Source organism: Argopecten irradians, chromosome 10 (genome assembly GCF_041381155.1).
Source record: "Argopecten irradians isolate NY chromosome 10, Ai_NY, whole genome shotgun sequence".
NCBI lineage: Eukaryota > Metazoa > Mollusca > Bivalvia > Pectinida > Pectinidae > Argopecten > Argopecten irradians.
In genome coordinates this window covers 25,859,946-25,886,669 of record NC_091143.1, presented here as the reverse complement: position 1 = coordinate 25,886,669, position 26,724 = coordinate 25,859,946, and the positions used below count along the sequence as shown (strand labels likewise).

Here is a 26,724-nt window from a genome sequence, read left to right as displayed (position 1 = left end):
TTATTTTCACATTTAAGTTTTATTAATAAATAATAATAAATAGATTTAAATCCTTTTAATATATAGTAAATTTGCGATTCACGAAAACTCTCCGTGATGTATATCATATTCTCGTCGAGATGAGAACAAATTCCTTTTGTGATATCTCACCACAACAAATCTGTGTGCATAATGTTATCTCACAAAATGAGTTTATCTCACGATTATGCCATATCTAAACCTGGTGTATGAAATACCCGTTAGATAAAAACTCTGTGAGAATCATTATACAAAATACCTAAACTTTCTACCTGACACTGACCGATACATATAAACACTTATTACATTCGGAAACCCATCAATGTGATACTCTTAGGAACCAATACTTGTAGACCTCTACTTTACATTGACATTAGGAAACCTAATTACTTATTAAAAGCCTTTGACACAGCGAGAGAACATGTCAGATCAAATATAAGATAAAAACCAAAATCAGCATCCCTTATACACCAAGTGGTAAAATTGCATTCGAGAAGGTACAAATGAATTTCCGTTTTCATATGTACCGGTCATGCCCTGTTGAACAAATACGTAAGGTGTTGTGCATGGAGAAAAATAAATATTTCTACATTGAAAGGTCAACTAAATATTCCATGATTATAACATTTTGAATCGGACGTACATAAAATTAATTTGATTCAAGCTTGTATAAATCCCACAATGTCCATCTCTACACTAGACTGTTTAATAACATATCAGTTGTATAAAATTAGCACATTATATACATACTGTCAACACTGCAAGCCCCACAATCTTAAATTTGCGAGGTAAAATAATTTATTTGAAGTTTTTGTCTTTACCTACGTCCAGAAAAATGTAGGTTTTCCTAGAAGTATTTATCCGACTTTTGTGTCTTTTCCTATAATCGGGACTTTTCCAGGAAAGATAATATATTTGTAGAAAATCTGTTATTAACATTCCACATAGACAAAAGTCTATGTACAGCGTTCATTCGTGTGAAATTCAGCTATACACAAAACGACAGTAAATTTCACAGTCACGTGACAATCACAACATTTACATATTAACCAGGATCATGTCTGCGTTTGTAAAACACAAATTTTAATCACGAGAGATCAAGCGTTTAACTGAGTGTCGTTTCGTTTTCTCTCTCGCTATCAAAGTTCAGTTCATACCATCCACATACAATTTGGTCCAAATAAACCACCATTTGAAACATAAGTCCCTGATTTGAGAATCAAACCTCCCATGTTTGAATTAAACATCCAAAATGTTTCCCGCGATAATGAGAGATGCACATCCTGTGTTATTGACTCAGTGGACTTGACATTTCTGACGGTGTTTCGGGGAACTCTGAGTCTGAGTACTGGTCCATGTGGTCCATGTGATCAGGTAACTGGTCGTGGTGAATCCACTCATTTCCATAGCCCTCGTGGTATGTATGGTTGTCTTCCATATCAAAGGAGTTCATCTGCAATGAGAGGAAGTGAAAAAACGAGTAAATAATTGTACTCCAAATTATTCGGTAACACTATATGTGAATAATAGAATCACATTGCACATGTGCACAATTCATATAGCTTTAGATACGCAGATAGTTTGTTTATAAGACCTTGAAAATTAAATAAAGGCAAAATTCGACACATAAGTTCGACACATATGAATTTACAGAGAATCACAAATACTCCTCAATCAAAAAGCATGTTTGTCATCAACTCCTGCTCTCCCGGATAATGTAATAATATTTTTTTTTTTTTTTTTTAGAAAAAAATGTATATTTTCCTAATCAAATTGATAATATTCATTTTATTATACGTGTAGCTTTGGTATATACCCGATGCGCCATTAATATAAATAAATATGTTTGAATTTATCACAAAATACACTAAAATCATTTACCGAATTTAGCTGAATATCGGTAACTAGTTTCGACTTATTAATCAAATAATACATCGCAAGCATCTTGAATATAATGTACATTACTTTATATTTGGTTTGAGTATTCAGAAGAGAATTCACTTCAGTATCTTGCTTTTGTAAGTTTTATCTACTTGAATTATTATCGTGACGATAACGGTCGATCGCTCCGCCTTATAAATAATTCCATTGTTGTCATAAACAGTTATTATCGGGACCCACCACGACATCAGATAGTCGAACGTTGAAGTGCATTTAAGCATGATAGGTGATCATTATAACTTAAGCAGAAATTTTAAAGCAGCGTTTGTGTCTTATAGGAACTTTTTGTTTTCAGTATATTATCATTTTAATATATTTATGTCTTTAATGATTTTTTTTAAAAATAAAATACTTATTAAGAAAATTTTAATTTGGATACATGTATATTAGAGATTATATAGTGATTTCTAAATTGAATGCACCTAAACAGTTCTCTCTATCATAGGAATCTAACAGTACAGAGTTAAGTCTTTTTAATTTAGAATTTATTTTAGAATGTTCTAGTTCCAATTAAACACATTGGTAATGATCAGATAACAGGTGTATATATAAATACCAAATTATCACCTTAATGCTTTTATACAGCTCGATTTGTATTCCAGATTATCAAGATGACAGACTAAATACACATAATAAATAATAAACATCGTTTAAATTCATTGGCGTAATATGCACTGACATTTATAATATAAATGCAAAATTTGCCTTGAGTGGATTTGACGATGTTTTGATGGGGTGCTTCTTTATCGTTATTTAGTTGGCAAATTATAAATTACCGTACACTAGTAGGTTTTTTAGGGCATTTCGAACAGTATTTGTAAGTGTAAAATAGGATTGCACTAACTGTATGTTTGTATATTGTATGTTTAGCCATTGTGGTGATTGTGTGAATTCAAAATTGTGCTAATCTGTTTAAAATAATTTTTGCGCTGAACTTTGGTCGCACCAAACCAAGCACAATTTATCCATGAAATATGTTTCATATCATTTATATTATATATATGTGCGTGTGTAAGCGCACAGCTTCATTACAGTATCATGAATCCTTATGAAAATTATGAATATAAGATAAGTTATAATTTAACATAGCGTAATGTCCTAAGTAACTAAGGACATACATTGCTTCAAGTTGTTAACAAACTATGATCGCTTCCGGTAAAAATAAATTAAATATGGTATGCTAAGGCTATATACAATGTATTAAAACAGTACAACCATGCTATTCGGCGATAGTTTTGTTGCTGAACCTATTAATGACATTTAACAATGTACTATTTGTGATATATCAGTTTCGTAAAAATATACAGTAAAACATCGATAAGTCGAAGTCGACGGACGAAACAAAATATTCCACTTCTCCGATGATTCGACTTGACCGTGTCTCTATGTATAAAACATCGAATAAAATATCTGACATTTACATATTAAGAATGGAATCCTGTAAATAGTTATAAAATTAGCCAATCTTTGTTGTTCGTATGCAAAAATAATATTCAGTGATATATATTATAGAAATATACACCAGTACGTGACCTTATTGCATATTACTCCTATAATCCGAATCAATAGAAAGGTGTCATACTAGAAGTATGACAATATTGACCGTCTGGATCAACAAGTCCGTGTGACCATTTTGTTTCTGATTTTGTATCCCTGGGTTGTATTGGACCTCTTGTAAAGCGGTCAGAGGGTTTATTTATTCAGCGGTAACAATATTATATCTGCTCGAAGATTATTTTCAGATATCGGTAGAATATATATTTGTGTGTTTAAACTACCTATGTAGGACAAATATGATCAAACTGGCCAAAACTGAATCGGTCAATTCAATAGCATAAATGTCTTTTAACATATATATAAACAGCAGATTAATTTTAATATTTCATTCGACTACATATTTTGTCCATATTTTCATAGATTTGTTTCTTTTGGGCTTATATATTTATATGTGGTTAAATTGAATAAACTGACAATGAATCATTCTTTCCCTTCAATTTATTAAGAAGTGTTTCTATTCTTTGATATTATTCATCAAAAATTAGATTGATAATAACTTGTAAGAACAGCATTTTTATTTTATAAAGATATGTTTGACTGCAAATATGAATCGCGGATGCATTTTCTGATATACTGTCTATTTGTTTTTATAATTGTTCTTAGAATGCAACAATACAAGATACCGTCAGCTATTTTCGATATGTTATCAAGATAACATAGGATGCCAAAAATACCTTTAGTTTGTGGCAGATTGTAAAAGATGATTCAGTTTTAGTTTACATTATTTTGATTTATCCGAAAGAAATGAGATGAAAATATTGTATCTTTCAGATTAAATAACGTCTTTCAGGAAAATGCCAATATTGAACATCTTAGAGTCATTCTTGTTTGAACGAGATGTAACATACAGTTCTAGAGTAGATGAAGTGATGCACAAATTGTAACAATATCAACAAAATAAATAAAAGTATCATGCTGAAAATGAAATAATAAAAACCATCATGATCTAATACTGACAGAATATTCACTACTAGGCAGAAATAAAACAACCATGCAAAGCTTTTTAATTTCAACTCTTACACACTTGCTATGCAGTTCAATTATAAATGATATTATTTTAAAAATTTTTTTTGAAATGTTCTGTATTTTTTTGTAAAACATTCATGAATAAGAGGTGCAATTACACTGCACTTTCGACCAAAATGCAACAAAAACGGCTATACACATTCAAAGAAATTTAAAATGATATAACAGAGGCGATAACAACAAACTATAGCTACAGAAGCAGAATTAGGAGTCACGCATGTGAGAATGAATATCCGGTTTCAAGGATTGGGGAAGTGTGGAATGACCTTTTCGTCCAAAAATGTTTTGAATTAAATATTCAAATAAGATTGTCGAATAAAAATAATCTTTTTTGTCTTGGTATATATATATTTTTTTCGGTTTTATTGGACAGTTTGATAAATGGATATTATATTGAGATAATATTATGAAAATTGGATATGGGCCTTTTGGTTCATTTATATGTATTATATATTTGCTTGTGAACATGCGTACTTTCCACTGCTCTAACAACGGTAACAGAAACTGCATAGCATGAGGGCAGGAGTAAAATTAAATAGCGTTTACCGTAAGTATTCTGCCGAGAGTGACGTAATTTCCGGTCAGCACTGATCATAGCACACGACATGATCATCGTCATCGTCGTCGTGCGTGACGTCACAAACAAACGTGCTCACCAGTTGTTGGAATGGCGGGTGTTCAAGTTCACTTTGCATGGCAAAATCACTAAGAGCCTTCCACGGTGGTTGGTAACTTTGTACTTCGACTGCATTAGCTTGCATGGGACTTTCGTGTCGTACGGGACTTGAAGCGACCATCGGAACTCCTTGGAGTGGACCGTGCAATCGTCCGCCATTCTGCAAATTACAAAACATTTTTACATGATTAGTTTTGTATTGTGAGTAATATTTTCCATGAGACCAGTCTTCAAAAAATCCCATAGAAATAAGTATATGTTCTTTCAACATGCTTAGATAACTAATCGTGCGTTTGTTTTAGGTTTATTATATAATTAAGTTACCAAGTTATACATGTATATGTAAATCTTATCACAAGATTAAATAATGAAAGCTATGTAATTCTTGGTTAATTATCTTATGTAAACGTCTAAATCATACCAACGTATTCAGTGCATTTCAATTTCATCGCAAAACCTAATTGCATTTTATCAAACAATTTGATATTTATAAAAGAGAGATCTAGCAAAGTAAATCTGTGTTGTTTTCTTTCAATTCACGTAACAAAGAATGTTGCTGTAACGGAAGAGAGCGTCAAAGCACCGCTATATACGGTAGATCGTTGGCGGACTTCGATCAGGTGATAACGACATTTTGAGTCTTTTTCATACAGATACATTAGAGCGTACATAAATTACGTTCAGTTGACTTGGCTGCTAGCTGTCTAGTATGGTGCCGACAGAAAAAATGACAGCGGTTTACCCGAAATCAATATCATAATGAGGAAAATCCCTTTTTCTCTTTCATTCTAAACTAGCCTGTTTGAAACTTCCCATCCATAATACAAAAATCTACTGGATGCATTGACAACCAGAAACCGTTAGATACAGGCTCCAGAATGATAGCATTATTTAAATAATATAATTCTATCTTCCTTCACCTAATTTCATATTAGAAATTGACAACGTAAATTTCCGAATGGGTAAACAGTTGATCGAACACAAAGTAAAGTACCGGTAGCATATTGGAAAACGTTGTCTTTATCCAACGGGTGGTATTGGGTGTTTAGCGGGTTAGAATTTCAATCGAATCAGTTTGATCACTGACAGGTTCAGACGTACGCGGTTAGATCATACATCAAATCTGATTCTTTTCTGTCATTTTATGGGAGTTGTAAGCATTGTAAGTACTATACAACAATTGAAGTTATTATAATTAATAAAAAACAATGCAATACATTTTAACATGGGACTATGGACAACAAGGTCAATATACTCCTCCTCTTTACAGTGATACTAAGATTAGAAACAAAAATCGTAATTACAACTATTAATATAATTTTATTACCATTTACTATTTATATAAAGATTTCAGCTAATATGAAACCGCTATCAATATTTTAGTAATACAATGCATTTATATTGCTATATAATTATGTAACCAAACTTCTCGCTTCATTAGTTGGCGCGTGTTGATTAGCATTAAATATGATATTTAATGAAATGTCCCTATCGTTTTTCTATGGTTAGGATGAATTGTTTGTGTCGGTAAAATGGATAATGAAATTATTATTATTGTTCTACTGGGAATGAAGGAGACCAGAAATTCTAGACGATAACAATTGAACGCTTACAATGTGTGGCACGTTCATTACAACAGGGTAAACCAACCGGATAAAAATTCATAGTGAAGAGACGAAATATCGTATGTCAGAAACTCTAAATCACTATTTCTGGACAGAAACTTTCCCAATTAATTACTAAACTATATTTCATAGAATAATATTAATCCTGCAAATCATTGTTTATTGCACGTAAACCAACGGAAGTATTAAAAGTTCATAAAATATTCATTTTGCGGAGATGTAAATTCTGTTTATGCTATGCCTGTGGCTCGATGTGTGGAGTTTGGAGGGATTCTGTACGCGGGCCGAAACAGATGTCGTATGATTATCAACATGAGCATGCCTTTAATTAGCCTAACAATCACCAGACCTTCTGCTAAGCGCTATGTTTGCACAATATAATGTAATCCTATAGCACGCAAACCCCCAAGTCCTGGCTCCGTGGAGGAGTTCTAGAGAGTTTACTTCTTGTAAGCCTACTACATTACAGAGATGGTGTTGGGGAGTGGGTGTCGGAGAGAAAATCTTCTCACTCAGCCTCTAGTGTCCGGATTTAAATCACGAATGATGGTTCACGCTTTTAGTGTGAAAGGTTCAGAATTTATCGTATTAAACATATATCAAACATTTCATTACTGATCTTATTTAGTAGTATTTGTCTGCCTTGCTCTCAACAGTAGAACTATGGTGATGTTATCAAACACTTAATGTGAAAGACGATTGTTTTTCTGTATTTATATACATGTACTACTGCATATCGTTCTATAGTTGAAACAGCAATACTTAATATCTCACTTATTCACGATCAAAAATGTTAAATTGGTTGAAAATCATCCTGCATCCTGCTTCAAAATGTTTGTATAAGTGTTATCAAATACGGAAATTCAATGAATATAATTTTGGAACATATATAAGGAAGTAACATAAAACCAGACAAGATTCAGGTTGGTACATTCAGTAGTTAGACTTAATGGTCTTTATATTACTATTCTATTTCTATTTTTCAGGGAAAACATCGCACACATTTGGTTGGTAGGAGCTGCCATGGACAGGTCACTAAAGCCAGGGAGGAATATGTGGCCTAATTGTACCACGGTAGCGGCCTAACCTGGCTAGGGGGTACAAACAATGCGATTTGGTAATCACTCTGTGGAATAGGTGTAATCTAATTGCGGAATTTCTTAATTTCCGGAGGGACCGGAATAAGTAGAAATTTATATTATAAAAAGCTGTTTGAATTGGAGGAAATTAAATGACTGCATGCGCTAATCATCAGAGAAATTTACACGAAATTAGCTCAGTGTGAAAGCGCGACCCGACGGAGAACAGCCAAGAGGCTATTATTAAGTTCTAATAACACTCGTGTATGCCGGTGCATACGGCTTACACCGAACATCCAATAACCTAGCAATGACCAACCAGAGGTTACAAATAAATAGACAGTGGTTAGAGACAAAATTGCCTCTCTCCTTCATCGTTGTATAACCATTACTAAATCACGTTCACTGCCAGGAAGGGAACTGTAGCTTCAATATTTTCTTTTGTGTATACATCCCGAAGGCTTCCAATTAAAAAAAACAAGGAAATATAATACTGAAATAATTTCGAAAAGGATATATTTAATTTGAAGCACTTAATACTGAAAAAAAATATTGATGTTTATGTGCGAAAGTGACAATTATAATGTTTGACGTAGTTGTGAACTTCCTTGAATTGTGGTATCCACATTAAGTATACGGTTTTAACTATAACTTGAAAGTTCATTAATATTAATTATCAAATAAAAATTTATATTGGATATTTAACAAAATAAATCGACAAGTAGTCCTTTATTTCATATAAACGAGAATTCACGTTTCACACTCTGGCCAATACAAATGGGCACGTTCAACTTGCCTACCTAACTAAACCAGTACTGAAGGACCTTGGAAAGCTATCATCAATTGTTATCTGTAGTCCATCGTCGCTGTCTCTCGTAATGTAGAAACCGAATACTTCGCGAGGTATCGAAGAGAAGCTGACTGTCGCAGACCAGTCGGGATGAGGTTTTAAGTCTCCATTTAACAAAAGGCACACACTATGATATACCAAATCAATGAATGAGTATACTGACTTATGTCAAATCGTTAATATTTTGTCATTGGTAGGTTAATAAAGTATTCATCAGCTTTGTGACTGTTGTTAGTGGCGTTATCAGCGTGATCATTACGGCATTCCTGTTGTGTATCTATCGAGGACTTTTCTTTGTAATTGCACTGCCTTTGTTTGTTGTGTTTGTGGAAAACCGCAATCAATTATGGATTCTAAACCCGATATGTAAACGACGACACCACCGAGTTATCTCTAAACAAAACGGATAAAAGAAGAAAGACACCACATTGTTTTATGAGATCAAAATGAAGCACACAACGGGCGTAAACACTCAGCAACGAAACTAAAGGCTATTTCGGACTTTGTGAAGTGTAGGATATTTAGTACCAAATTTACCTGAACCGTGATGACAGGATTAGAAATGTTCCTTTGTATTTACATGTACCTACTCATCTTTTAAGCAAGATATATATAAGGTATACTTTTTGATAAAGTTATAATACAATTTTGTACCGCACACGAGTTGATGGAATTCAGTTATATATGTGTATGTTATGAAAATTTGTAACAATTTTTTCCTATTCAGATTTCATGTGTGTATTGCTTTGTTTTACAGAATCAGCATAATTGATTTCGAGTATATCAATGGGCTTTCGGAAAATTCAATACAAGCCAGTATTGTGAAAAATGACATATATTACAAAATGTACAGTAGTATATTAAATAGCCTTTGTTGTTCATATTGTATTAAAATAATTGAAACAAAACCTACAGGTCGACAGCCTGGTGTTCATTTGTCCATCAAGTCAATGTCCGAGCCTGCCTCGGAAAAAATAAATTATTCGGGTTCTAGCCCAAGTAAGCTTTATTGAGGGTAATTCTGTTGAGCTTTCCACACGATTTTCCCTGCCGCAGGAACCTTGTCAGTATAATCATAGTCAAACAAACGTCCTCGAAATTTCCTCCTTTTGTCCTATGATTTTACAAATTAAATTATTCCCCTGCTGGAGAGGACCTAGGGCTGAATGTAACAGTGAAATGGCTGACTATGTCCAGGACATCTCCGGTTCTCTCAATTATTGGCTGCCTATCGTGACACAGACTGAAGCATCGCCCATACGGGAATTAAAACCACAGCAAAGTAAATTTTCTTTGGTTTACAAATAATGCTCTTGAATTATCCACAGAAAATGTGTTGTTTATGGTTATCAACTGCCACATTCGAGTGTAAATAGAGCGTGGGACTCAATAAGGGACTTGATTCAATGAAGTCGCAATTAGGTACTGAGAAATTTATTTCTGCACGCGACTGCCTCTTTGGTTCTCTCAAATACACATTGATGCAGAAACACTACAAAATGAAATGTGCTAAGCAATAGTCGGGCAGGACTACAAAATAATCATCAGCCCTCATTTTAATAATTTTTAGGATTTTGGTTTCGTGTTAATATTTTGGCTCCCAAACGGAGCGCTTAGTAGGGAAATCATGTTCTTGTCTGCTTGTGTGTTATAGATGCTGAGACCATAAAATAATATAATTGTTGGTAATTAAGGAGAATTAAAAGATAATTTCTAGTCATGCAAGGTCCCTAGCAGGGGAGGGCTAGACTATAGGAGACAAGGCGTTTGTCTCCGTCTTGTGTGGAGGGGCAATTACAACTACATCCCTTTAATACGGGATCCAGGGCAGGATATGGAACTGCCAAATAATTTGCTTTCTGACGTTTCGGACGAAAATGAAAGTTTCCTCGAATGAGACTGAATAGAAATATAATTTGTATCATAAGTACAATTATACATTTTTTTGGCATTTGATATTAATTATATCGATTATTTAATATTGAAATTACTATTTCTCATTGTCAATTTTCTGTGTGCTTAAAATTAAAGGAAAAACAGCGGATGTTTGTTGTTTTGGTATAAACATTGTGTCTTTAATTTATTTTGAAGAATGTTTATAATGTACCGTATGTGCGCCCGTATATATCTACGTGTGCTCAGGCTGTTGTACAAATACTGGTCTTTCTATGTTTTTATGATTGCGACATGTGTGTACTTAAAAAAAATAATGTCACATTTGTTTCTGGCGGAAATAGGAAAAATAGAATATTTCTGCAATAACACGCGAATGAGATATTTTGTTATTACACAGTTACAATTGGTTGTCTACATCGTAAACACCATTATTGTTTTGTTTTGTTATAAAACTTCAAAATACTTTTATATAATATGCTTTATTAAATTTATGCAAAACTTTATTATATATTTTTGTTTTTGTTTTAAATTACAAACAAAAATATTCTAATATCAAACTGCAGAAAGTACCTGTACATCAATTTCTAATCAAGATATGCTAAAGGCTACCTATCGCTGTCAGTAAAACATTTCTTTCGTCCAACAATTCCCGACCCGATTTTGAAATACTTTTCGATCGCTTGAACCATAACATTACTTTTTCTGTGCCCAGAACACTTTAACATGAAGTTTACGGACTCTGGGTTTTTATCTATACTAGTGTCGTCCTAAACAGGCAGATTTGGCTAGACGGTTTCTGTATGTCTTGACAGTGGTAGCTAAGCCTTTCTGCCCATGTTGTAAAGAGAACTGCAAATATTAGAATCCTTTATATAAACACACATGTGAACTCGATGGGTTGGGTCGATCCATGGAATATGCCTATGTTTGTCAAGTTCAAATCGCTTTCTTCAAGAGATGTGTCCTTACTAGAGAGCACTACGAGAATTAGGTCGGAGTTTTATGAATGGAATCCAAGAATTTTCAAAAATGAATTTTAATGTTTTGGTTTATAAAATATTCGAAGGTGGATACATACAAAAATACCCCCAAAATAAGCTGCTGTGTTGATTTTAAGCGTTGTATATATATTATCCCAACGAAAAATGTCTCAAGCATAAAATGTTTTATTTATCCCCAAACGAAATCTTAAAGAAAATATATGGTTAACAAGGTAGACTGATACCACAGCAGATAAAATTGTATTAAAGCATAATGAAAATGAACCTTATCAAAATACAACAATCATGAGCAGGATCCACTGACTCTATCACTATCTGGACCAAAATTATTTATATAACCGTACCGATAAAAGGATATATGTAAATTATTCTGATATATGAATTTCGATAACCTAAAATTATATGCCTTCTCTTGTGAATTGATTTGCACCAATCATAAAATTAATAAATAATTTACCGCTGTTCATAGATAACAAATATTAATCCTTTACGATAGCAAAACAAAATAAAACAAAAAATATCGAAATTGAATTTTGTTAATTTGAATGGTACTACCATACTATAATGTTTATCAAAATCATCACTTCTATTTTGATTATTTCTTATGTCTTTTATTGTTTAGTGAAACAAAAACAAATATCTTTATTTTACTGACCAGTGAACTAATGTTTAACCTCCTCCTGTTGACAGGTTGACAGTAAAGCGCTTGAACTAAAAGATTTTATGTCTGAAGATAATATTCACTTATCTTCCGGAATGTATCTAGAATTAAAAGATGTAAACAATATTCACTGACCTAGTGATCGATCTACTTTTCATGGGACCTTTTCATATACTAGTATATTGCCAAAACAATGGGCACATTTTTTTGTATCAGAGTGTTAAACTGACCTATTTCCAGAAAAATGGTATGGACCCGTGCAAAATTTTATAGCTACTCGAATATGGATGTTAATGTAGATTGATCACTATTGACCATGGATTAAAGACTAAGATTAAGAAAAAGATGTAAGAAAAGATCCACTTACTATGAATTTACTCACTTTTTCTTGCTGTTGATGCTGTAATTGTTTCATTAGAATACTCCTCTTCTTATCCTTACAGCGTTTGTTTTGAAACCACACCCGGATCACACGTGGGCTCAGGTTTGTCATTTCGGTAAGTTGTTCTTTCATTAAAGCATCCGGCCTCGGATTGGCATTATAACATGTTCTCAATGTATGTAATTGTTTTTCGTTGAGCACTGTTCTAACACGAGTAGGCTTTTGTTCAGATTTGTGGACATGCGATCTTGTACCATTTGCCTTAGTATTTGACACTTGTTCCGCTCGACCCGCTGAAACGAAATTCAAAATATACTTTAATGAATAGTGTTAGTCTATGTCGGACATTACTTCATGCGTAATGCAATGGTTAAATGAAAACAAGATTTTAATAAGTTCCTAACTTTTAAAACGAAATTGGCATTTATAGATAATAATTGACAACAAAATCAATAGAACTATGCAAATTTGTTTCACAAAATATCTTACATTTGTAGTCTATAAATTGAAGAGCATTTTATTTTTCACAAAGTATTGAATTGTGTCTGAAAACTTGAATAGGCGAAATAAAACAAAATGCAAAATATGGTTACTTGACTGCATGATTTAACATTACTCAAAGAAATTGACACACAGTAAATTATCACGAATGAAAATCACACACAATCACAATGTTGGATCAATTTGGATAGCATTCCATCGATACATACATTATCATCATCGGATCAGTGCAGGTATACATTTTATAAAATTGTAAATAACTTGTTTGTACGTTGTAGATATCAATTTGGCCCGGCATTCCTTGAAGATACACATCACGAAGACAAACCAGCTGCTTTATTATTTATTACAAGGGAAGGAAGGAAATGTGTGATGGGCCCGCATCAGTCCCCTGATCATGACTACCGCTCGACTTTCCAGTCAACACACAGGTAAATATTTTATAGTGCACGTTTAGCGGGCGACAGGTATAGTGGAATTATCGGCACTCTAATAACCCCTTTATTATGGACCAACTTGTTCTATACCACGTGTAATCATTTCCAATTACAACTGTTACCGACAGAGAAAAAATATTTACAGCCTATTTATAAGTGTAGAATATTTTAGATTTGTCAAAAATAATTTATTTTTACAACAGTGAATGGAAATTTGTTATTCAAGGAGACAAACATCAGAAAAAGAGAAAGGATTTACTTATATGAACTTCTCAACGCTTTGTTTTAAGGATCTATATAAGTGGGATATGTCAATGAAATAATTCATTAATTGTTGATCGAAAATAAATACTTCACTCGTAAATTAGTAATAACATGTTGAATTCATCGAAAATATTGTAATATATTTCAAAATGTAAAAATATATCTATTTAGTATGTTGTGTTGAGAACATTGATAAGTTGTGAAAGCTTGCGCTAAAAAAGCCATAATTCTCTGCAATTTTCTCTAACAATAATTGTAAAAGAAAATATCTCTTACAGTTTGTTCGTGATATGTTCAAGTATATACTCGTCTTCAATTTTATTTATTTGAGAACAAAAAAAAACCCTCATATTTTTATCTAAAATTACAATAACACACACACACATCATTGAGCATTTAATATCACGGTTGTACAAGCGTCCTTGAATAAGTCCGTGTACACTGCATCACTCAAGTGTATTGAGTTACTAAGTAAACAGTGACGTAATACTACACCTATCTATTGCATCGATTACACAGGAGGATGAAGAACAAAAATCAATAACTATTTTGATAATTATGAACAAAATTGTTATGACGGTAACATATTTTAACGCTTCTGATAAACAATAGATCGATGAAAATGGGACGAGTAAAAATAGAAACAATATTATTATCTAGAAAAGTATTAAGAATGCACATAATGTTATCTTTTTAAATATACACATAACATAGGGATCAATCTTAAAATGGTGTCTTTAACGGATCCAAACAAATATACCGTATATCGATAAAATGGCAATTAATCACAAAATTGTCCATGAGCATGAAAAACTAAATCAATATTTATTTAGATAAATATAATTATGCAATAAATGTGAAAAAGTCCTATTCAACAAAGAATTAAAAGTGATAAACCCGAAACAAATAAAAATACCGGAACATCAAAAATAGCGCAGTATGTTTGATAAGTAAGATATAGCTCAAAGTGAAATGGTATACATAATCTGTAGGTGATTTGTTTACATATGTCGATTTCGGCGATAACATATATTTGAAAAAGAACCGCAAGGGAGGCGTTTGAAAGTGAACAATTTCCCTCTAAGCTGCAAAACAATGGTAATTCTCGGCGTTTGTCAGGCGCAAAGATGACTTTATCTACTGTTACCTGGAGCTATAACAGTACTTGTGTCTTATCGGAGTAGAATGAACGTACCGTTTACTTCCTGAGGCTAAACCGTACATATTGTAGGGATCATTCGCCTTGGCGATCTATCGTTTGGTTTGAAGGATATGAATAAATAATTGATAATTGATTCGGCCATATTTAGATGAATTATTCCGCAATGAGTTTCTGATACAATATTTAGCTCGTTTGACAGATAACACGCCTTTGTATCTAATCTAGCTGTAATGAACGGTGAAATTCGGTGTTTTGAATACACTGATTAGAAAGAATTATAGCTATTATTTTCCTACTTTTGACAAGGCTTATCAGATGAGGTACAAAGTCGGCAAGCTACCTGAATGTACTTATCATGTAATTAGTATCAAACTTGTCACGGGTAGTGAGGAACCATATCAACCGTTGTCATGCTACTGCTTGTAACATCGAGAATAATAGAAATGGAATGCAGAAATTCCAACTCAAAATGGAAAGGTGAAAATTCTTTATTAATAAGGAATACTTGAGGATTTCTAAAGAATTACATTTACATTATGAAGTCACATAAATAATTTTATTATTTGAATAATTACCAATAAAAATGTTTATGTCTACAAACTCAATGAAGAATTCATTGTAACCTTTATACCATGTATATCTAGGCTCGTTTGAAAAAGACAAATAAGCATCAAACAAAAATTGTCACGGACACTTTCATCATGTGAAATGAAATGTTTTGTAATTTTACTTGGAAAACCACCTATGTTATTTAGCTGTTTATCATATTAAGAGTACAGAAATATTGTTAAGGTTCAAAATAGATATAATTTTACCTGTATGTTATAATGACAGGAACAGAAACTTCACCAAACAAGACGTTTTTAATCGCCCTGTGGGGTCTTATTGATAACCATTTCGGTTATTCTCTACAGTATTCTCTACAAGACAATTATTATTTTTACGTTTGATTCATGCACAATTTTCAAATTAAAACACTATTAATAGACACACAATATACGGGGATCGTTAGAGATTTCGGTACAATCGCCCTGACGCCCTCTCATTACAGCCAAGCACAAGGACTTCTACAATAACATTACTCTCGTAGAAAACATTGTGCGAGCAAGTCTTTGACAAAAAGCCTTCATGTTGACAACTGGTATCAATTATACTGCAATGAGGGCGGTAAATCTGTCAGCGGATAGTCTAAGGTAGATATTTAGGACTCAATTCAGTTAATTCCCAAATAAATCAATTTCGTCCACCGTTAATATTAGGGGGCGTTTTAAAGCAGCTGATCTGTTCAACCCTTCGTCTGTGTTTAAATGTTACTCAAGAACCCTAAAGGCACTAGGGTCTACTCCTAACCTTGTAAAGGGCACGGGATGTGTTCCTGATTGTGAGAAAACTGACATGTTCTTTTCCAAACGACAAAGTAAAAATGTCATTACCCGCGGGTGTCCTTCCCTTACAACTGTTCAAGCTAACCAAATCTGAAACTGTTATTTCTGGGTCTTAAAATAGATCTCCTGTAGTTATACCTGTATTCAACATGGTTGATTTATATGTATATAGAAAATCTTATATAAGGATAAATTTCTTTTTGTATTATATTTTCTATAAAGGAAAAGGGATATTTAGCCTAATTTTAATATGACATTATTTACTCAGTAGTAGTGGGATATGACGTCTAAATATAGTATATTTGTTGGCAACAACAAAGTTGTAATACATCCTCAATATAAAACAACGAACACATCTACTTTGTGTAACTTTGACATAAGGTTTAATAAAGGTATTTATACTTATATTTCCTATGTTAGTTACATATTACATACTGGTTCGCATTAACTAGACAATCGTAGTCGGATGTCTCCTAACGAAACATAACGCGGCTTCTTCAAGAGAAAGCAAAGGTTACGTTGACATTTGCTCTGGTTCATATTTCATATTTACACCGATACACGATCATCGAGACGACACTCTCAGTAATAAACTCCATAATATCGTCGACAATCATAAGATGACCAATAAATAAAATATCTCGTCTAAGCGCGAGACACTGATTACATCCCGTCCTAGACGAGACTTGGAAGATGTATATCAAGATCATAATTGTTGTCATTTCCCATGCAGTTGTCAGTTTCTTCCGTGTTCATTTCGGGGTCAAAGGGCACCGCCGAATACTCGACGACATTTTCCATGAGTAACAGAGTCGGTTGTAATATAATGTTTTGTGTTCAGTTAATTTTCTCCGGGCACGATATTGTGGGTTTTTCACCTACATGGCAATAAACTACGTTTATTTATATTTGACTTCCAATTTCGACAGCGTCAAGCAGTTATGTGGATTTTATACGCCTATTTAAGTTCAGTTAGTGTTGTTTGAAGTGCGAGTTTATAAAGAAATTCACTTTTTATTCACTACTCGCAACTCAACCACCATTCTTGTCGCTTTATTGAACAACGCCTGAACCGTAAAGTAGAGGGAAGATTATTTCCTGTTTGTTTAAGTATCGTTAGCTACCCGAGACCTGCTGATGAAAATGTCACCTGGTGTATATTGTTGATATCTCGAAATTATTTTTGTGTGTTTCTTTCATCTTCGCGCAATTATTTACGCTTGAATTAGATTTGTTTACCTGTTGTCATGGAATGGAATTTCACAAAATATTAAATTTTATTCGATTACATATTATGAGGTCTTTTTTTTCTTCAGCTGTACAACTAACATAACACATATTTTGATAAAATTCAAAGAATCATTATCGTAAGGTATATTTCTTCTATAACTTTTTTGCATTTATATTTTGTACATGTAACGTTAAGAATTAAAGAACCGTGATTTGTAAGAGATTTTAATGTTCCATGTGAAAAAACCCCACCAATATTGACATTATAAATCTTCTTTTACATTATAAATCCTATCCAAAATTTGACAATGATGTCAATATATATTATCATACCGGAAGGAGACAGTAAGATATTAAAACAAAACCTTGATGTCGTTTATGACACGATGAAGACTAGCAGAAAAAAATATTTCATCAAATCTAGGTCATCACGCACATATAATCATAACGCAATGAAATAAATGTGTTATAGCATTTGTGAGAACGTCAGTTTTATTATATTTTGTATTTCAATATATGCCTATTTCAAACTTGATAAAAGATTTATCTTTTTTCGTCCAATCGATTATGTATGTGTATATATAGAATCGTCAATACAGGTCGACAGAGAAAATACATATTCATAGTGTTAATTTCAGGACAGTGGTTTGTTGACATTCGTGCGGGGAAGAGTAAAACTCGAGAAGATTTCTCGGTCCGTATGAGTACGGTACGGGGTCAGGTTGTCTGGGAAAAATTGTCTAAATCTTTGGACTAACAGTGACATTATTGGGACATCGGCGAGAGTGTAGGACTCTAATCTTCTATCATAAATACTCCAGCCCACAACGTACAAACAGCGATATCTACTGATAAGTGAATTATAATCAAAATTAACACGTGTGATAAGACCAATCGCTCAGTAGCTTGGGATCCCAGGAGTTGACCCTGACACGTATTTAATAGTCCCCCCTATAGGGAGAACGGCGGGACCCTCCCGACCGAACGTTCCCTCGTCTCGACACGGCTTCTGGTATTACTAAACGCACGTTCGTGTGCGCGTACGAGCGGGGAGTATTTGAGCGGACACGTTATAAGGTTATATTATTAGAATATATGAATGGGATAGGAGATATGAAATGAGATTTGTTTGGGGTGATTGATAGCACATGTAATCGTTTTTGTCATTAATACCGATACCTAATGATACTGTCATTTCAGCGACCACAAACAGATATACACGTATAAATGTAGGTGGTCTAAAAACCGAGATATATTCACCAGTGAGAAGCTAACGCCGGCTGAATTAATACAGACATCAGACTGCATGAGGGATGGGAAAGTTGTGTTTATAACAAAATTAGCGTGAAAATCTCAGCCTTATGCTAATACAACTGAAATGTGTAGAAATCATTTGGTTAGATTGATGTCGTATTATTCCGTCAGCCATTGACAGCTTTTATGGTCACTTGACCACCAGACAGGTCCTACTAGTACAGGCTACTAAAATATAGTCGTTATTATATATACTCGCCGTCAATGGAAATTGTATTTGTGTTTAAGTAAGAAGTAATACAAAAATAATTAATTGTGTAATGTTTCCAGGGAAATAGTATGTAAAAAAGAGCGAAAACGGTGATGTAGTTTTAATGGGAATTAGGTAAAAACGGGAATTTACGTCCTTGGGGGTCAAACTAAAAACGGGAATTTACATCCTTGGGGTCAAACTAAAAACGGAAATTTGCGTCCTTGGGGGTCACACTAAAAACGGGAAATATTCTCAAAGTAAATGAAACCCCCTAAAACATAAAATTAAAAATCTGCCAAAAGACACTAAAATGCTACGAATAACGACTAACAATAGCAGAGGAGATACCTACCGACGAGCGAGAGTCCTTTTTCATTGTTGTTATTGTCATCGTTATTTTTATTTGCACGTTTCGTCACAATGTTATTGTTGTTGTTAATCCGGGGACTTCCGTCCTCACTTCCGTTTTCCTTTGAAGACGCTCGTTCCACGACCTCGTGGTCCGCCTTACAAAATAGTCCGTCATCCCTGAGGGCGAACTCGTCCCCCGGGATCAGCTGGCGGCTGCACGCCACACAACGGAAACAGTCTATATGATATACATTGTTCTTGGCTCTCATAACAAAATCACTTTTTCCAAATGTTTGATTGCATTTGTTACACTTCGCCCCGAATATTCTGAAAAAATAAACAAATCGACATTATAATTCACAAAGATAATGGTAATCTTTTTCATTATAAATTTAATTCTTAATCTACAATTCAAAACATCATTTGAGTCTATTGTCTTAAATGAATTTGTAATAAATAGGATATTACACATTATTAATGTTTTATGTCCAAATCCAGATTCTATTGTAACGTAGGTGTTGTTATTTATAAAAGTAATTAAATAACATAAAAAGTAGACTTGTGATTAATATTTTTGTAGAGAGAGAAATATCTATTTTTTTCTCTGTTGTTTATGTTGTTGTATCATGTTTTTGAAATTAAAAATTCGCACATTAATTACATCATTCAAAGTAGTCGGTTTTAGAAGTCATTTTTATGCGAATGCTGTCCCAGATAAAGTAGTAATGATTTGTTTACAATATTCCCGAACTGTATAAATAATTACAAGTGTAAATAAATTCTACACAGCAAATAATAGCATGCATTTATTCAACAAGCTTTGTATAATTAGACATCTAGAAATCAATATATATAAGGGTTTTCACGTCGTCAGCCAAAGCTGGATCTTGAAAAGAAACCTGAATGAAAATCGGACTTTACATGTTTCTATTCTAATGCAGGAAACATATACGGTACATGTTATTGGAAATGCCTTCATATTATAAATGTGATGTTTTGGGGAAAGACCTAAATGTTCCTATAATTTCTCAAAGCTTTGAATCAAGTTTGGTAAAGCATTATGTTTGCCTTCGTGTACTAACAACGAGTGAATTATTAAATGAGAATTCAAATGATATTACAAGAGTTGTCATAGTTTTTAAATCTAAAAAAAATATACATAAATGCATATCTAACACAAACGCTACATTGCTGATGTCATTAAACATACTTTATACTCTATTTAAACAAATATACAACGTTAAACAACATGTGTTAGGAATGCTGAATCTATTATGTGTTGATAATTCCACGTTTTTACATTTATTTTGTCTCTGACCTCCTTTAAAAACTAAACAGAAGCCGAATAAAGATTATTCCCGATAGGATTTAAGGTCCCCTGGCGTAATTCTAAATTATAAGCAGTAAGGGGTAAAGATAGTATCCCCCTCCTCGGCCACCTCCTCCCACGAAACCCGCAAGATCCGTCACTGTTGCTCGGAGTATGCATTTTTCATACGCGCTCGTGTAACAAATTAAATTGATAATGACATTTATTATGATATTTTGACTATTGACATATTCATTACGATATATAAAAATACCAGCTATAGTTTATTCAATAAGTGTCCTGATTCTATGATAATAACTTCGGTGATAGTCATCGCCGTAAAGGATCAATATGCAGGTGAACTACGTGGATTACGATGCAATGACAACAATTACGTCAGTTATCATCTTAAACACAAAATACAATAACGAGTGGACTCTCTTACTTGGCCGTCACAGCCTGATTAATCAATCAACTGGTTTTACCCAAACATTTATAACTATGAAAATGTCGATTACATCGCAATGAAAACCACATACATTTAATTCTACCGACAAAAATTGTCAACCGAATCATGAAAAAAATAGAATGATACACCAAATGGATTAATCACATTGATATAAATACAATAAATGTCCCTTTTTAAACTATTTGATGAGGGTTGCCGGCTTAGAGGTCCGACCTACATGATTAAGGATCTTTTACCTGACATAGTCCCGTCTGCAGTAAGTTTTTCCATCCCGAACGAAACAGGTATGACTCTCGTCCAGAAATTGATTACACTCTGCACATTTCAAACATGAAGCATGCCATTCCAAGTCCGGGGCCACTTTTAATATAAATTGATCGTGAATTTGAGATCCGCATCCAACACAAACGGAAATGCGCCGTTTTTCTGAAAAATAAATAATCAATTTTCAAAAATTTTGATCAGTCTATTTAAAATGCATTATATTAAACGTAATTACAAAATGAGTGTAGAATGTCAGTGCCTATATTTTGTTTTAACAGTCTGTAAACAACATCAATAATAACAACACCGGCTGAAACATCCACTTACTCTCTCTGTCAATAACGAAAGTCTCAGCAATATTTCTGGTTAGTTTTATAATTACTTACTTTTTGGTTGCGGAGGTGGCTGGGTGTCAGCCGTCATATCGTCCGCTTTTGAAGGTGGAATTTTGACAAAATGTTATTAAACACACTAAACACACGATATTATTTAAAGGCTATGCTAATATAGCAATGCTTGGTGATAGTAAGCTCCTCACACTCATGTGTGTATAGTCCCGATCTCATACTCCCCTATACATTCCTACTCGAGTAAGCCGCGCTCTGATTGGCTAAGCCCTTCAATTAGTCGAGCCACACGTGACGGCCTTCTATTCATCCTCGAATGGGCGTACACCATCTGGTGAGCCGGGAGTCTAAAATATTGATATTTCAATGGATCCGTGTGGTGTGTAGTAAAGAGTAGGACGAATAGAGAAAACAGGGGCTAAAACATGTACAGAGCCCTAACCGTCACAGGCTGACAGAATGAACTCTCTGATACTTAAAGCACGACAATGCTCTGTTTTACCTGAGTGTTCATTGCCATCGGGCCGATTGTTTTTATAGTGTACGTATACCTGATCAGATGATTTTATTATCTCTCACCTGTCCCAGTAAGTCTCAGTTGTCATTTTTTGATCGGAATATGAACATTGATATCATTAATACCTGTTACACCTTAATAAATTACGGGTAAACATTAATGATGCTCTTATTAATAAACATAATTAGCATATTTCGCAATTCTATATTTGGCTTATAATATTATGATCTCTTTAGGTCAATGGCATTCATTAATAATATATAATGTTCTGATCAAATTTCAAATATTCATATTATTTTCCGAGTAACGAGAAAAATAGTTTAGATAAATTAGAGTTGAGCGGCGCGCTGGAAATACAGAGTGAACGAATAAGAAACTAAAATGATTTTAAGTCAATAACAAGAACACAAATAATTCGAAAGAAATTAAATAAACAAAAATGTCACTTTCCTTAATAAAGCTCATGTGAGCTGTCGCGTGATTTAAATAGCATAGTATGATAATAATATTTCTTTTCGGTGTATTTTATACAAATTAAACTAAATCTTACGGAATAAGACGCCTTCAAATTCATCCAAGACATAGCGCAGGGTGAATAATTTTGCTCATTCCTATAGAGCTGTTCTGACTATATATACGAAGTCCTAGATATATTAATAGTGCTTATGTGAATGTTTACCCTAGCGAAACCATGATGACTGTATATAAATAAACAATGGGGTCACCTTTCATTGTGAGGTTATCCGTGATTAGTATTCAGATTCCTTTGTTTCCTATAATGGGCCGTGAACAAGCATGATCATTCAGATAGTAAACTGCAAATCTATTGATATAAAATGATATCCCTCTTTTTTGAGTAACATCTTTACACTAAATATGATACCGGTTTTATCCTTTTTACCTACATGTAGGTATAGGTCCTATGGTCCACGCCGGTGTTTCCTTTGACGTATATTGTTGATATAACAAAATAAACTTTGGACCTTAACACTCTTCCTTTGTAGAAACACTTTTGTTTAGCTCAAGGAGATTAATCTTGTTTATTTGTCGGTTAAATCGCAGCTTTACCAAGTAAATATAACTTCCGTTGAAAACAATACCCCTCCCCGGCCGTCGTCCCTCCCCCGTCTCGATGCCGACTCCCGACAGTAACTATACCTAATTAGTAAACGGCTCGTATAGATTAAATAATTATTCAATCTAGCAAAGTTTACACATTTATTATACAAATTTATTTTTTGTTTGTTGACATTCACTCGTATTTGGAGAGGCGGATTTAATTAGTGTGTATATATGTCTTTTGGAACGAGGGAGGTAAATATCAAGTGACTGTAAGGATCCGCAATTCAAACTTTGTAATGATACATCTTATTGACATGTCATATGTTTACAAACATAAACGGTACACACACAAAAATCTAGTCATATGTAAATATATCGTCATGTGGGGGCACAGCTCTGGAGTAATCAAAGATATGTAGATTACAAACTTTACAGAATAGAAATATAAGTTAATGGATTTTACGATTACTAAAAATCATAATTTCCTTTAATAACTATATATGTCGTTTGCCTAGAAATCAGGTTCGGCGAATCACCGAATAAGTTCAAATAGTGCATATTTAAGATATTAACCTGAATATCAAACAAACTGATTAAAACGGTATTTTTGTCACAAATAGAGTGCATACACACATTTTGTGAAATGTTAATGGTGTTAGAGGCTGTGGTAAAGCCTCTAACACCATTAACATTTCACACTCGACTATGGAATCGAACTTCGGTCGTCAGTGTCCCTCGAAATACTTGATAAAGTTACACAACTGATATTATGAAAATGTTATGATCATCAATTGTTCCGTATGTTTATTGAATAAACCAATAATCAATAAATAAAATTGCAACACGCACAGTTGTGCTACTGAAGCATTGATTGATTGATTGATTTATTGCATGATTCGTTCAATAAAGTGAAGGTTAAACAAACAAAACGAAATAAATAAAAATAAATAATGTATATATATATACTATATCTATATCTACTGTTTTAATATAATTTTCACTTGTTTGTATATATTTGTCAAAAACTAGTATAACTTTCTTTGTCATCACATGTTTCCGTTATGACAATCCATATCTAGATAGTATATGGCTATCAATTTCAGATTATTTTGCAATTGGGTGCCGTAACAATAGCTCCTTCTTATCTTGATAAAACAGAGAGTGATTATTCTGACATACCCGAAAGTGACAGTATATGAAAAAGACAAAACATAGAACATATGTGGTGACAACTCTATATTGGTGTAGTCTTATCGGAGTGATCGATTAAAAATCAACACCAAAAATAACAGTGAAGGTGTCTAGCGATGTCACAGGTACAACATAGTCAACACCGGAACGTCAACATTGACACAGTATTGTGAGAGAATGGAGGCGAGCACTGGATTGACAATCCGAGTGTTTGTACCTGTGACAACAATATTTACGTGATAACTACAGCCGATTTTACGATTTTCCTGCGATAGCTTCGATCTGCGTGGTGTCAACGCGTAGTGTCAGATGGTTCAGCCGTGACATTATCTCCGGTTTTATCTCTCACCGTATCCGAATCGATTTTTAGTCTCCGCCTGATTGTGCTGCTGCAGCACCAGAATATGTCACGTGACCGCTATAACACACGTACCTAATGATTGAGTGAATCCCGAGGGCTTTCAAATGCCCCTCTAAAAGCGTATTGTTTTACTTTTTTTCAAATAACTTGTTTTAGAATAACCGAACTTATTGTGCGCGCCTACCTACAATACATACGTATAATCTAATGATACGAGTTATACAACAGATATAAAATTTGATAATTAATTCAACGATTAATTAAAATGAGAAACATCTATGCTAACTTAGAAACTCAAGAGAATTTTTTTAATAACTCATCATATACAACTTGTTAAATTAAAACTAATATCTAAATTTATTTTTGATGTTTTTATCACTGATTAACGCGGGTAAATTGAAGACGTTGGAATAAGAAAATAACATCAGCAACATTTTCTATTTTAGTTTCTTAAGATACATGTGCTTGTTACCATATTTCCCTGTATGTTTCACATTTATTAAATCGACAAAGTGCGGGATTTCATTGACGCAAAAACAATATAAAAGAATACCAGATATGTTGCGTCACCGAAACACAACACGTTTTGCCGTATATTAACATATTAGATATATTTGATTTGAAAATGTGATGATTTCCCATGGGAAATTACTCCGACCAGAAAATCGTAATGTTGGAGGGAACTAAACATATCTCTATAACAATGTACGTATAAGTCTGCAGCTACGCTAACCAGTATTGCATTTTATGTATTGTGTGATTTGGGTTTCATGTAAAATTTTTAAAGAAAAGTTAAATAATTAATAACGGATAGCTAATTGGTCTGGTAAAGTAAGTATAAACTATGCACCATGAATATGAACTGGTATTTTCGTACCAACCTGCGAATAAATTCATAATGTTTTCTCACCGATATCAAAGACTTAAGGAACTCCCCATCGAGTCAGTTTTTTTTCAAAGATAATGTAGTTTCACAATTTTCTTCGTTTTCACACACCTGGAAAACCCCTCGACTGAATACACATTTATTCCAAAAATGACAATATGAACTTGTGTAAGCTGAGCAGGGAATTCAGAAATATGCCGAGTGTATTGCTGACAAGTATATGACGTTACAGACTTGTCAACTATAAAGGTATATTTTAAACCAAGTGATGTTTTCTTTTATCATTTTTGGTAATTGCATTGCTCTACATAATATATGATTGATAAGCATATCATCATATTTTTTTTTCTTCTGAAATTCCGTATTGAGTGCATGTTTGAAATATCCGACAGAGAATGTAACCTATAAAACGTAGATATTGGAACTTATGCTTTTAAAATTATCAAAATATCTTATCATTTTATCATTAATAATTATAAGAAATGATATAACTAGTCATACATTTGTTGTGGAGGAAATATGAAATATTATGGTAATTAAAAATGATGATAATTTATGATTTTTGTGAATAACGTACTAATGCTTGATTAATGCTTGTAGAAATTGGTCTCACCAGTTTCACAATCCACGAGAGTTGTAAATGTAGGAACCTCTGGTGTTTCTGCTTCTAACCCATCCATGGTGAATTACTACTATTTAGTTTTCCACTCGGACAACTCTATTCTAGAGAGTTCCTGATAGATCCAGTGTGATTTAGCCACCACGATGG

At 33.4% G+C, this 26,724-nt stretch overlaps 1 protein-coding gene across 5 annotated transcripts; it reads right to left on the bottom strand.

Moving 5' to 3' along the window:
- Positions 1–26,724, bottom strand: LOC138333494 (insulin gene enhancer protein isl-1-like). 5 transcript variants are annotated; one of them, XM_069281910.1, is made up of 6 exons: positions 26,569–26,719; positions 21,564–21,753; positions 19,551–19,876; positions 12,698–13,005; positions 5,199–5,378; positions 1–1,471 (listed from the first exon to the last, which is right to left on the bottom strand). In XM_069281910.1, the coding sequence occupies exons 1-6, from the start codon at positions 26,633–26,635 to the stop codon at positions 1,307–1,309; spliced, it is 1,236 nt and encodes a 411-aa protein (XP_069138011.1). In that variant the 5' UTR covers positions 26,636–26,719; the 3' UTR covers positions 1–1,306. The 5 variants fall into 5 exon arrangements, with proteins under 5 accessions (XP_069138011.1, XP_069138012.1, XP_069138013.1 ...); XM_069281911.1 differs by having other exon boundaries at positions 12,713–13,005; positions 26,569–26,718; XM_069281912.1 differs by lacking the exon at positions 26,569–26,719 and adding an exon at positions 21,978–22,142.

Coding starts and splice junctions, on each gene's coding strand:
- LOC138333494 (XM_069281910.1), bottom strand. CDS start 26,635: ATGGATGGGTTAGAAGCAGAAACACCAGAGGTTCCTACATTTACAACT. Junction 19,877..21,563: donor TGCAGACGGGACTATGTCAG/GTAAAAGATCCT, acceptor TTATTTTTTCAG/AATATTCGGGGCGAAGTGTA. Junction 5,379..12,697: donor AAAAAGTGAGTAAATTCATA/GTAAGTGGATCT, acceptor TGTAATTTGCAG/AATGGCGGACGATTGCACGG.